Source organism: Thunnus maccoyii, chromosome 16, assembly GCF_910596095.1.
Source record: "Thunnus maccoyii chromosome 16, fThuMac1.1, whole genome shotgun sequence".
Lineage (NCBI taxonomy): Eukaryota > Metazoa > Chordata > Actinopteri > Scombriformes > Scombridae > Thunnus > Thunnus maccoyii.
The window spans coordinates 6334013-6346208 of NC_056548.1; the positions used below are offsets into that span (position 1 = coordinate 6334013).

At 37.9% G+C, this 12196-nt stretch overlaps 2 protein-coding genes across 6 annotated transcripts in view; both read right to left on the minus strand.

Annotated features, from left to right (window-relative positions):
• Window positions 1–5104, minus strand: part of dctn1b (dynactin 1b) — a 46893-nt gene extending 41789 nt beyond the window's left edge. For 4 of the 5 annotated variants that reach the window (XM_042387997.1, XM_042387996.1, XM_042387995.1 and 1 more), the window contains exon 1: window positions 5001–5103. The gene's annotated coding sequence lies outside the window, so the exon portion shown is untranslated. Of the gene's footprint in view, window positions 1–5000 lie in introns of all 5 variants that reach the window. The other variant, XM_042387993.1, reaches the window with a different exon arrangement.
• Window positions 5105–6474: 1370 nt separating this feature from the next.
• LOC121880917 (probable N-acetyltransferase CML1) lies at window positions 6475–11582 on the minus strand. Its single transcript, XM_042388533.1, has 2 exons — window positions 11265–11582; window positions 6475–8069 (listed from the first exon to the last, which is right to left on the minus strand). The coding sequence occupies exon 2, from the start codon at window positions 8058–8060 to the stop codon at window positions 7395–7397; it is 666 nt and encodes a 221-aa protein (XP_042244467.1). The 5' UTR covers window positions 8061–8069; window positions 11265–11582; the 3' UTR covers window positions 6475–7394.
• Between the last annotated feature and the right edge of the window lie 614 nt (window positions 11583–12196).

The window sequence follows — 12196 nt, forward strand, 5'->3', positions numbered from 1 at the left end:
GAAGGAGAGTGTTATTGGGTTGAGCGTCGGCCAGACAGAAGGGGGTCGAGGAGAGGGGTGGGGGGGTTTTCGGTGATGCTGCCGGAGACTCTCTCTCTCTCTCTCTTTTCACTCTGTCTCTTTACAGAATCACACCATCCCTCTCCTGATCCTCACAGCGCAGCCCGAGCTCACAAAACTCCCCTACCCTCCTCTCCTCTCCGCCGGTCGCAGGGGGGAAAGCCAGCGGGGGAACTCGGCTCTGTCAGGAAGTTTGCGAGGGGCGGACGGTCCACCCCTCCGATGAATGGACGAGAGGAAAACAGCAGAGCGAAGAGGGGGAAAAAACAGGCAGCCTCGGTCTGCTGTGAGTGCATCAGCTGAGCGGCAGCACTGCGCTGCGCTAGTGTCTGTGCTGGCTTCTGCAGGAGGGAGGGTGGTTAGGCCCAGAGAAAGGTGCTGGGTCCTAAAGCCTGCAAATACACCTCTCAAAATAAACTTGCCAGTCATTACTCTCATGCATGTCCTCCTAATTTGGCATGCTGCAGAGGTTTGGAGCTGTTTTCGACTACTTCAGGACTCCCCTGTGGCTGATCTAACAACACTTTAAAAGGACAGGTTCACAAGTTTTCAAACCTGTCTTAAAACAATAGTCAGGTGCTCGAATGAACATTGAAATAGGTTTTTCTTGCCATAATTTTATGCTAAAAAAAAGACTGTAAATGTTGCAGAAATCCACTTGATATGACTAACTCTGCTGAAGCCTCATATAAGCTTCAGATAAACATTTAAATGACTGTGTGGACACACTGTGGATTTTGGCCTCCATCACTTACACTGAAAGCACATTTGAAGAGGATCTTTTAACAGCCAGTATGAACAGGAGGAATGATTACAGCGAGGAAAACCTCCTTCAATGTTCATATGGACACCTGACTGTTGTTTTAACACAGACATAAAAAATTGTGAACCTGTCCTTTAGGTCCTGATAAGACAAATAATTAAAGTGTGTCGCTGCTACATAATCATTAAAGATAAAAAACAATCAGTCACTAAAATCAGCAAAAAAAAAAAGAAATACTGTAAAAGGGGCCGGTGACACTTCATATCAAATTCTGCTCTCACTGCACTGCAGGCTGTGTCAGACAACTGTCACCCGTCTTCAAAAAAAAGTGCTTCATTTTCTTTCTGCTGCTAAAAGCTTGAGTGCTGGGAGGAAGAAAAAAAAAATACATCGAGCCTAGCACTTAAAAATGCAAAACACAGGCAGAATGCTTTTTTTTTTTTTTTCCAACCTGGTGAAGGTGAACCAGTTCAACTCAGTTTCATTGTGATTGGACACAAAAGGCCCAGGTGATGCTCTGTAATGCAGCACACTGTAAGCAAAAGCTAGCAGATTGCATTAGGGCTGGGCCTGATGTTCTGGCCCATCGCAGAGTGAGGATTAACTCTCTTTTATCAGCTAACTGCATGGCTGGGGCTTTTTCACTGTCGCTCCTCTCTATTCCTGTGTTGTCATCTTTTTGCAATGGAAGCAAACGCTGCAGGGTTTCTGTTTAAAAGCTTCCAGCTTAAAAGGGCTGATGAGAGATGTTGTAAGAGTATGCATTTCCGCAGTTGAACAAAAGGAACCCAGCTTTCAGGAGGGGGGTAGATATTTCCCCAGCCGAATAACGCATCTCATAAAGCCAAACCAGGACAACAATTTATAATGTTTGTAGGCTTAATGTTATCCTAAACATACAGTTTAGTTATAATGACAGTAGGAGTGATATCAAGTCTAGAAAGCAGCCAAATATACAATATCAAGGGTTACATTTCAGTCGTGAGAGAGTTATGGACAGTTGGGGATGTTTAGGGACACAAAATAAACCTCTGCAGTCTCTTTGCACCGTTTTATGCAAATGACGAAGGCAGAACCAAAAGGGGGGTGTTGTCAATCTGTGGTAGGAAGGGGAGAGGAGGGGGCCTCGTCTCCCGCCGGAGAAACAATAATGACACAACCAGCAGACAGCCAAAATCAAAGGGTTGCCACCGAACAGAGGATAAGGACAATGGCATCGAAATAAACGTCACAGGCTCAGCCGAACGGCGTCTGCTGCTGCGAGCCTGTTCAGACCGGCACACAGGACGGCTGCACGGACAGAGGTGACACACGGGGGGATTTTACTGCACCTCAGTCGCTCTACCGGTCCAGGAGGAACAGATCCACCTCGTCACACAAGGTAAAGATGATGATAAAAGATGTTTAATACTATGTAGAGGAAATGTCAATGAAGTTTGGCATATGTAAGAGACATCTAGGTAATTGGGCGTACATATATGTGACGGATTAAAATACAAACTGCTGTGTCAGGATTCATTAAGGTATCATCATTATGTCGTTAAAGTAGAGATGTCATAGCTACGTCTGCAGGGACGGAGGGTTTAATTTAAGGCTGCAAATAATGTCATCATCAACTAATCTGTTAAGTCGGATTTTTTTTCGCCCCTTCAGAAATTACGTCATTGATTAGAGTTTTGTTTATTTTATATAAAAAATCAAATGAATGCCCCAGGTGAGCTACCAGATCCCAAAGTGATTTCTTTTAATTGGTTAATTTATCTGATTTATAACAAGAAAAATCAAATTAGTCAGCTTATCAATATAAAAATCAAGCGACTCTCCACCACTATTGGTAATAACAGGCAAACATTTATTATAATTAGCCTATCTAGATTGTTGATTATTTAAACTGGCAATCAATTAATTTCCATCTACTTGACTAATTTAACGCTTTAAGCACTGGTTTCATTATGATGTTACTTCAGTAATTCACATGCATGAGTCACTTAAGTTGATTTGATGTTAAAGTTTAAAGATGTTTAAGTTTAAATATGTCATACTATACATGGTTTGATGGAAGTGATTGTAATGTAGTGGTTAAGATTTCATAAATATGCTAAGTATGTCTAGTACAACAAAAAGAGAAGTTCATTTTACTTACTGATTTGGATGGATAGATAGATAGATAGATAAATAGATAAATAGATAGATAGATAGATAGATAGATAGATAGATAGATAGATAGATAGATATTATATTCATGTCTCCTATATCAATTTGATATTCAATGGTAAAACTAGAATTATAACTAGAGTTGAAACAATTTTATTGACTAGTCAAAAAACAGAAAATTAATTGGCAACATTTTTGATAATCCACTGGTTGTTTAAAGGACCAGTATGTAGGATTTAGTGGCATCTAGTGGTGAAGTTGCAGATAGCTCTGTGGAAGAACACCTGCTCTCTAAGTAGCTATAAAGGGCTCATTCTAAAGGTAAAGAAAACACAATGATTCTTATTTTCAGGTGATTATACACTAATTAAAACATACTTATGAATATTATATTCAATTTGTGCCAAGTCTGTTCCACTAGATGCTACTAATTTCTACACAACTGCACTTTTAATTGTTTTATACAAGCAAAACCAGCAAACATTTGCAGGTTATAGATTCTTAAATGATAGCATTTGCTGCTTTTCTCTGTTTTATTTTATTGTAAATTAAATATATTTGGGTTTTGGACTATACAAAAAGACAAAACAGACAAACAACACAACATTTCCTAATAGGGCTGCAACTAACGATTAGCCTATTTTCATTATTGATTAATCTGTCCATTCTTTCCTCAATTAATAGATTAGTTTTTTGTCCATAAAATGTCAGAAAATGGTGACAAATGTCAATCATTGTTTTCTCGAAACCCAAGATACAACCAAAAATGTCAACAGTCCACAACCCAGAGATATTCAGTTTGCTCTATAGAAGTCTAAAGAAACCAGAAAATATTCACATTTAGGGAGCTGGAACCAGAGAATTTGGCTTTTTTTCTTAAAAAAAACACTCAAAACAAATAATTAATTATCAAAATAGCTGGCAATCAATTTTCTGTCGATCGACTAATCATTGCAGCCATATTTCCTACAACTAATTAATTAACTGAAGAAAGAACCAGTAGATGAATTGATAATGAAAACATTTACTAGTTACAGCCTTACTTACAATAGTTTAACAACACTATTGATATATTTACTGTATATGTGGAGGTTCCTCTTCACTACGTGCATCCTAATAATATTCAGGCCTTGTGTCTTCACAGTGAAATGCATTCAGGAAAAGAAGGTCATCCATAGAAAACAGGGGCAGATACTTCACTGCAGTGTGTATCAGAGGGCCTGATTTAACTGCATGGTCAAGGAAATATCCAGATAGTAATAACTATAAATATATATGGCTCAAAATAATGTGATATCGAAATGTTAAATGTGAAATGTGGTGCCATCTAGTGAGTTCAAAACCCAGGAACCATCTCTTCAAATACATCCTAGTGCCTCAAAGACTTGGATGTTATTATTTCTTTAATTTAATTCACACAAAGAGCACAAAGGTATAAATCCAAATTAAGATAAATGAGACTATTGTTTTAACGGTTATGTCTGGTGGGAATCAGAATAAATCACAGCATGGGTGTGGCAGCAGCCTCACATGACATTTTCTCACCCGATAAATTAACAAAATTGAACAAGAAATTAGGAAAAACAATCTGGATTAGAGATTAATCAATTTAAACGGGAATCCAGCCTAGCTAATCGTCCCCCTATTAGGATTTCTTTTTTTGGCTCTCTGGATCCACACACACACATGCCTCCATTATCACCAACCACAGCTCATTAAATAACAGTAATGGTCATGACAACAAAATGAGTTGTTTTAATGTTCATATTATTTCATTTTAACAGCCGTAACTGCGGTTATAAATGTCTCTTTTAAGGCTGATATGTGACAGCTGTCAGTTGGACACTCCCTGACCGGCTGCTAGCATGAGTAGCCGTTAGCTTCGGTCGGCTTTCTCAATAAAAACCTCACTTTTCGATTTTATTTCAACAAGACACACACATTTATATCTCAAAACAGGTGTGAATGTTTGTTCTGAATTCAACCCCTACCGTCTGGATGACAAATGTGTGCTAAATCTTACCTGTTTGTGTCCAAAAAGATCCGGCTAACCGCTCAGCTTCGTCCCTGACAGGCTACATCCATCCATGGAGGTCTGACCGGACTCGTCCGTCCTGAGGTGTCCGAGCTGCTGCCTGTCCCATCCCGCCTGACAGACACTGTGTGGCCCGGTAACACTTCAGCTTCAGACTATAAACATGTCAAATATTATACTGTATTCACCTGTATGTACAGTAGCTGGCAATTTTTAAAATATAGAGTCTGACACAGGATTAAAACTATGCATTTTTGATTAGATTTTGATTGTGAGATTATATTTTTCCATGTTCTTTTTTTGTAATTTATTTTTATTTAAAGAGACTTTGTATATAAAAGGAAGTTCCTCAAAAAATCTCATGTCTTCTTTTCCCAAGTAGCCGGGTTCTACTACAAAGATTAATTAATTATGTAAAACCAGAGGTGCAATGATTAGTCAATTAATCAATTAGTTGCAACCTATTAAATTAATCACCAACTATTTTTGACAAGTGATTAATTATTTTGAGTCATTTTTTAAGAAAACAATGTCCACATTCTCTAGTTCCAGCTACTCAAATGTGAATTTGTCTTCTCTACTTTTCTATGACAGTAAACTGAATATCGACCTCACTTTGGGCTCATTGTTCACCATTTTCTGACATTTTATGGACCAAACAACTAATTGATTAATCAAGAAAATAATCGACAGATTAATTGATAATGATAATCAGCCAAGGAAAATGTGTAAATTTAAATATTCACAAAAAACCCAAAGGAAAATAAAGGAGGACACAAAATCCACTGTGGAAATGAAAGGACGAATCAACCTGAGTACTCAAGTATCCACAGCTGAAACTCTGTGTACCTGTGTCCAGATTTAAATCTCAAATTTAATACGACACTGAAAGATTTGCAAAGAAAAAACAACCACCAGAGAAAAGCGCAGTCCGTGGGCATCAGTCTGGAACAAAGTCATTAACAGTGAAGCATCCTGTAACCAAACACAACACCTCGGTAACACCCAAAGCTATCAATATCTCCATCTCCTCCAGGCAGGGTGTTTCGCTCTGTGGCTACAACCTTTTCTCTGACATTACAAACTACCCGCAGGTCTGTTTCAGTGCACCTGTGCACACACACACAGCAAACACACTGCCCTGGATATATAGATTATATTCAAACTCACCAGCAGAAAGAAAAGGAACTGAGGATGTGTGTATATTTTTAGATGAAAAGGTGAAGTAAACTTTTCAAGATTATGTCAAGTATGTCAGTGGGCGATACTGTGGAATATCTGAGTAAAGACAAATCATAATTGAGAGTAGAAGAGGATTTGTACACTCAGGTGATGTTTTTACCAGACTTACATCTTATCTCAAGCTTCTTCACAGAGTTACTTCTATTATCTCATAACTGATCACAGAACAATAATGATACTAAAAAGCAATGCGACAAAAAAAAAAAATCACAGGGGAAAGTTCAGATCTATCAATTTATTGTAGTGTGGACATGAATGAAATAATTTTCAAATTAAATAATGAAATTAATTTAAATATGTTTTAATCAAGACAAACAGTATAGATGATTTTTCTACTCTAATATTACATGTATTCAACTATAAAAAAACAAAACACAAAAAGTCTGTTGAGACCATGATAATGAACGATCGATCTGTCTGTAAGAAGAAAACATGCATAGCTTCATGTGGGTCCTGTCATCTGAGGCCTGAACCACCAAGCGACACCAGTTTGTTAACCGGTTATCTTTGGGCTTAACTTTTCCGGTATCACGCAGCTGGCTCACTTTTAACGGAAATAAATCACCATGGTAACCTATGTCGAACAGCTAACCTGCTCTGAACATTACTTCACAACTTAACACCCAGACTACTGACCAATCAGATCACTGGAAAAAAAAAGGAGTCATCATTCCTACAGGATCCTGATAGGGATTTCCACTCCGGTTTTAAAACTGAGCTTCTAACAAAATTGAGACATAATTAATTATCTAAAACACACTAAACACAGCATTTTAATTGTGCAAAGTTAACTCTGATTCCATCACTGCGGTTTAGAACATAATGAGGTGATCCACACACTGAGATTAGCTGCTTTCACGTGAACATGAAGCGCTCGTAGCTGGATAGTAAAACCCAGACTTGACTGAGCCAGTTGATAGCCAGCTTCGTGATACCAGTTATCCGGGACGGCCAATGTTAGGCTGAGTGAAGCCAGCTCACCCAAAGAGAGCCAGACTAAGTTGAACTCGCTTCGTGGTGCAGGTCTCTGATCTGTCCTGAGTGTTCAGTTGGCTTAAATGCATACTGGGAAATCATAGAAACTGGATGGATGATCATGAAATGTTAATCAGTCGTTGTGTTGTGTGTGACGGTTTCAGATTACTCATCTTTCCGTATATACAATCTGTACTCAAACAGAGTGAAGTTCATGATTCTAGCCACGAGTTCAGGAACAACAAACTCTCTTATCTTCTCGTAGCCCATGTGCTCATACAGCTTCTGAGCGTCAGTCTGGACCACAGAGGTGTACAGGACGACGGCTGCGTAACCTCTGTCACGAGTAAACTCCGTCACTGTCCGACACAGAGTCTTAGCGATGCCCATCCCGCGGTGGCTGCGGCGCACAGACATGCGTTTCAGCTCCAAGCACTCGGGCGCATTTTCGTTAGGAAGGCAAGCCACTGTGCCGACCACCTGACCCTCGCTTTCAGCCACCCAAAAACACGAGTCCTTCTGCTTCAGGTAGGTGTCGGTGATGTTGTTGAGGTCCTTCTTGAGGGAGGTTTCGATGTATCTGTTGAACATGTAGACGACGAACTGCCGGGAGCCGGCCAGGACGAGGGTGACGGCCAGGATGGGCAGCAGGAAGGATTTGGAGCTGGTCATGAGGGCGCAGAACATGCACATGAGCACCATCTGGGTCAGAGGCTGTTTCAGAAGGTGCATGAAGGACGAAGGCACGTGCTCGCTCATCCCCAGGGTGAAGATCTCCTTCACGGCCTCGGCATCGTCCTCCCGATATTTCCGGATCTGGATATTAGCCATGGCTCAGCTCTGCTTATCAACACAACAAGAGGTCAAACTGTGAGAGGTGACAAACTACTTACATCAGTTTGCATGCAATCATGTTCTCTGTCCTCTTATTCCTGAATACAGCTGCAACGATTAGTTGATTAATCAATAAGTCGATAGAAAATTAATCTGTAACTATTTTAATAACAGAATAATCATTTTCATTCATGTTTTAAAATAACAACGCCACTTATTTGCTGCTTCCAGCTGCTCAAATGTGATCATTTCTTTGTCAAATATGATAGTAAACATAATATCTTTGAGTTTTGGACTGTTGGTCGGACAAAACAAGACATTTGAAGACGTCATCTTGGACGAGATGTTAACTGATGATGACAATAGTTGCATCTCTAGTGTTGAAGCTTGTCTCTGTATCTCATCACAAACTGTGTTCTCACTGAATTATCATTTTGTTACTTTAATCTATCATTCTGATGTCAGAGGAATCATTTTAGTTATGCATCAAGTAAAAAATACTAAACATTTACTGATTACAGCTTTACAAAAGTCAAGTTGCTTTCATTTTATACACAAAATATGATTTATGATAAACTGAGGTGTTTAGGTTGTTGGTACAACAAAGTAAAAAATTTGAAGGCTTTAAATTGGGTTCTGATAACTTGTGATATATCAGAGAGTATAATTACTCAAATACTGCACTAAAGTGCAGTTTATAAGGATTTTTTTAATCCATTTTGTGAAACTACAGTTTCAGTTCTATTGCACTACATTTATGACACTTTAGTACCTCATTACTTTGCTGATTCTGATTGTTAATACAAAATATAATATAACACCTAATAAGTTTATAGATCAGATACCAGGCAGTATATAAAGTATTTAAAATTACCATGACCGTTACCAGCTGCCACAGTGATGCATCAATAATTATATTCCAGTAATATAATATCAAGGCTGCAATTAACAATTAATCTGCTGACTATTTTCTCAATTAATTGATTAATCATTTAGTTAGCGAAATGTTAGAAAAATTGTGAGAAAATGGCATTATAATTTTTCATAGGATGCAGTGATGTTTTCAATTTTCTTGATTTTCTGACTAACAGGCAAAAACCAAAAGATATTTAATTCAATTTATTGTCATATGAAAGGTTAATCAAGAAAAACAGAGAATCCCTACATTTGAGAGGCTACAAGCAGAGAATTTATAGTATAGTTGGAATAGTTTCCAGCTATTACATTAAATAAGCTAATAGTTAAATTAAAAATAAATAAACAAATATTTTGATAATTGATTCATCATTTTGAGTCATTTTTTAAGAAAAGAGGTCCAAATTCTCTGATTCCAGCTTCTCAGATGTGAATATTTTCTGGTTTCTTTAGTCCTCTTTGACAGTAAACTGAATATCTTTAGGTTGTGGACTGTTGGTCCAGACAAAAGAAGACATTTGAAGACGTCATCTTAAGCTCTGGAAAACAATGATCGACATTTTTCACCATTTTCTGACATTTTATGGACCCATCAACTAATCCATTCATCAAGAAAATAATTCATAATGAAAATAATTGTTAGTTGCAGCTGTAGCACTTTTACTTAAGTAAAAAGTTTTTTTCTACCTGTAATTTCTACACTGTGTTATTGCTACTTTTATTAAAGTAAAAGATTATAACACTTCTTTCACCGCTGAAAAGGACCTATGGATTATAGAAAAGAAACATTACATTACACAGTTTGTCCACCAGAGAGCACAAGTTACCTTTCAACTGTAAAACGTCCTGTTCAATAAATATCATGGTTACAATACTTGAACAAATACATTTAGGGGTTCCTTACAAGAAAAAAATTATTATATTAAAAAAACAAATATCCACCACTACATGTTTATTATTGTTTGTCTCTTATTGCTATAGTTTAAAGTACCCAACAGTAGGGTAAATCATAAAATCACCATATTGCTTTCTAAAAACACATAAACAGTCAGATATAAAGATAGCCTACACCTGTTTTTAACTGTAATAATGCATGATACTGTTAATAGTACCTTTTACATCCTATAAAATACTTTATAAATGTAGGGCTTTTACTTGTGGAGGATTGTGTGGTTTTGTGTATTCTACTTAAAGGAAAGGTTCACAAAGGTCAGGTGTCCATATGAACACTGAAGGAGGTTTTCCTCGCTGTAATCGTTCCTCCTGTTCATACTGGCTGTTAAAAGATCCCCTTCAAATGTGCTTTCAATGTAAGTGATGGAGGCCAAAATCTACAGTGTGCCTATGCAGTCATTTTGTACAAAAATGCATTTAAAAGTAGATGTGAAGCTTGTATGAGGCTTCAGCAGTCTGGATTAGTCATATCAAGTGGATATCTGACACATTTACAGTCTCTTTTAGCATCAAATTTCCTCTTTGTGTTTCCTCAGATAGTGTTTCCCTGTTGAGCTGCGGTGGAAATGTAGTAACAAAGGGGGACTTTGGCACTAAATAGATTGTAATGTTGAAAAATGTCTACTTGATTTGTCTCATTTTGACGTTTGAAGCTTTATATTAGCTTCAGATAAACTTTTAACTACATTTCTGCACAGACTGTGGATTTTGTCTCCCATCACTCACATTCCAAGTGTATTATGAGGGGATCTTCTGATGGCAAGTGTGAACAAGAGGATTGATTACAGCAAGAAAACCCGTTTCATTGTTCATTTGAGCTACTAACTGTTGTTTTCAGACACACCTAAAGACCTCTGAACTTGTCCTTTAGGTGAAACTTTGTGGAGCAAATTTTTCCACTTATGACACATTCATGTCTGTATAAATAAACACTCTGGAAAGGTCACAAAGGAACCAATAACTTACAGTAAACACACCATGAAGGGTTATTTCTACATGGTACATTGGTGAAGACAGTTTCACCTCTGATCACAATGACCCTCAAACTAGCAACTAATTAACTGCAAAATCAGTGCCAGTCACGTGAGAATCAGTTTTAACGGTTTGAACTGCAACGTTAGTCATGCTAACCATGTAAACCACTTGACTAAAAAATCACGAAACGTTTTATTCAGATGATCATAAAGTCCCTGTGTCCTTTAGGATAATGTACACGATGATTAGAATGAGCTAACAGCAGCTAGCATCAGTGCTAGCCTCGCAAAGCTGCCAAACATTTGAGTCCAATTAGCCCTGAAGGCGTAAAACTGGAAATAAACAATAACGACATACCTGTTTTAGCTTGAGGAGCTTGAAAGCGGAGTCTGAATTTGCTGAAAGCAGCAAAGATGCTAGGAAGTCAGAATCCTCTCATTGTGTTGTGTCCCCTCTACTTCCTCAGCTCGGCTATGGTGCGTTCACGTAATATCGTCAGGATGGGAAAACTAAAAAATCACGTGATTCTCGTATTAGTTTTACTGAGATTTTATTCTTTATGTGATTGCTGCCATTTTGCCACAGGTTTGTTAAGAGTGGAAGCTATCGTGACCGTTAAAAATTAATGATAGTTAGGAAGCTCATGTGAAGTGTGTTTCCTTCTCGGCTGCTCGTAGTTTTACCATAGATGCAGATAAATACGGTGTGTACGATGTCGCTTAAACGCGGCTTGTACAACTTCCTGTTTGATGTAGGTTTCCTGCCACATGCTGAACTGTCTGCATGAATTTGTGTTTATGGAAAGTCAAAAAAAATCCCCACTCTGAAGCTTCATATTATAATGATGTAACTCTGCATGACTGAATAGGGACTGGCACTGTGTCTGTAGTTAAACTGACAGTTAAGATTTTGCTGTTACCCTGTAGAAATAAGACAGTATTTACTTAGCCAGTTGTTTAATTAGTGTTTCCCAACCTTTTTAGTTTGTGACCCCTTAAAACAAACCAAATGTTTACTAGCGACTCCTTGTCACCAGTTGTATGTCTGCCAGTTGTGACCACTTCAACCAAAAAGGGATTTCTTCCCCTGTTTTTCTGTTTTATTTTAATATTTTTAAAAACCCAATACGGTGAAATTTTCCAGTAATTCACAAAAGAAATACTGACAGTAAAGCAACATTTAAATAAACATAGTTTTGTGTACAGAAAGTTGTTGTCATTTTTTTGTTTGTTTCTCATTTCCCTGTTTTGACATTATCATCTTGTGACCCATCAGATTCCTTGTGACTC

What these genes read in the sequence shown, in the direction of transcription:
- LOC121880917 (XM_042388533.1), bottom strand. Translation starts at nt 8,060, where the DNA reads ATGGCTAATATCCAGATCCGGAAATATCGGGAGGACGATGCCGAGGCC.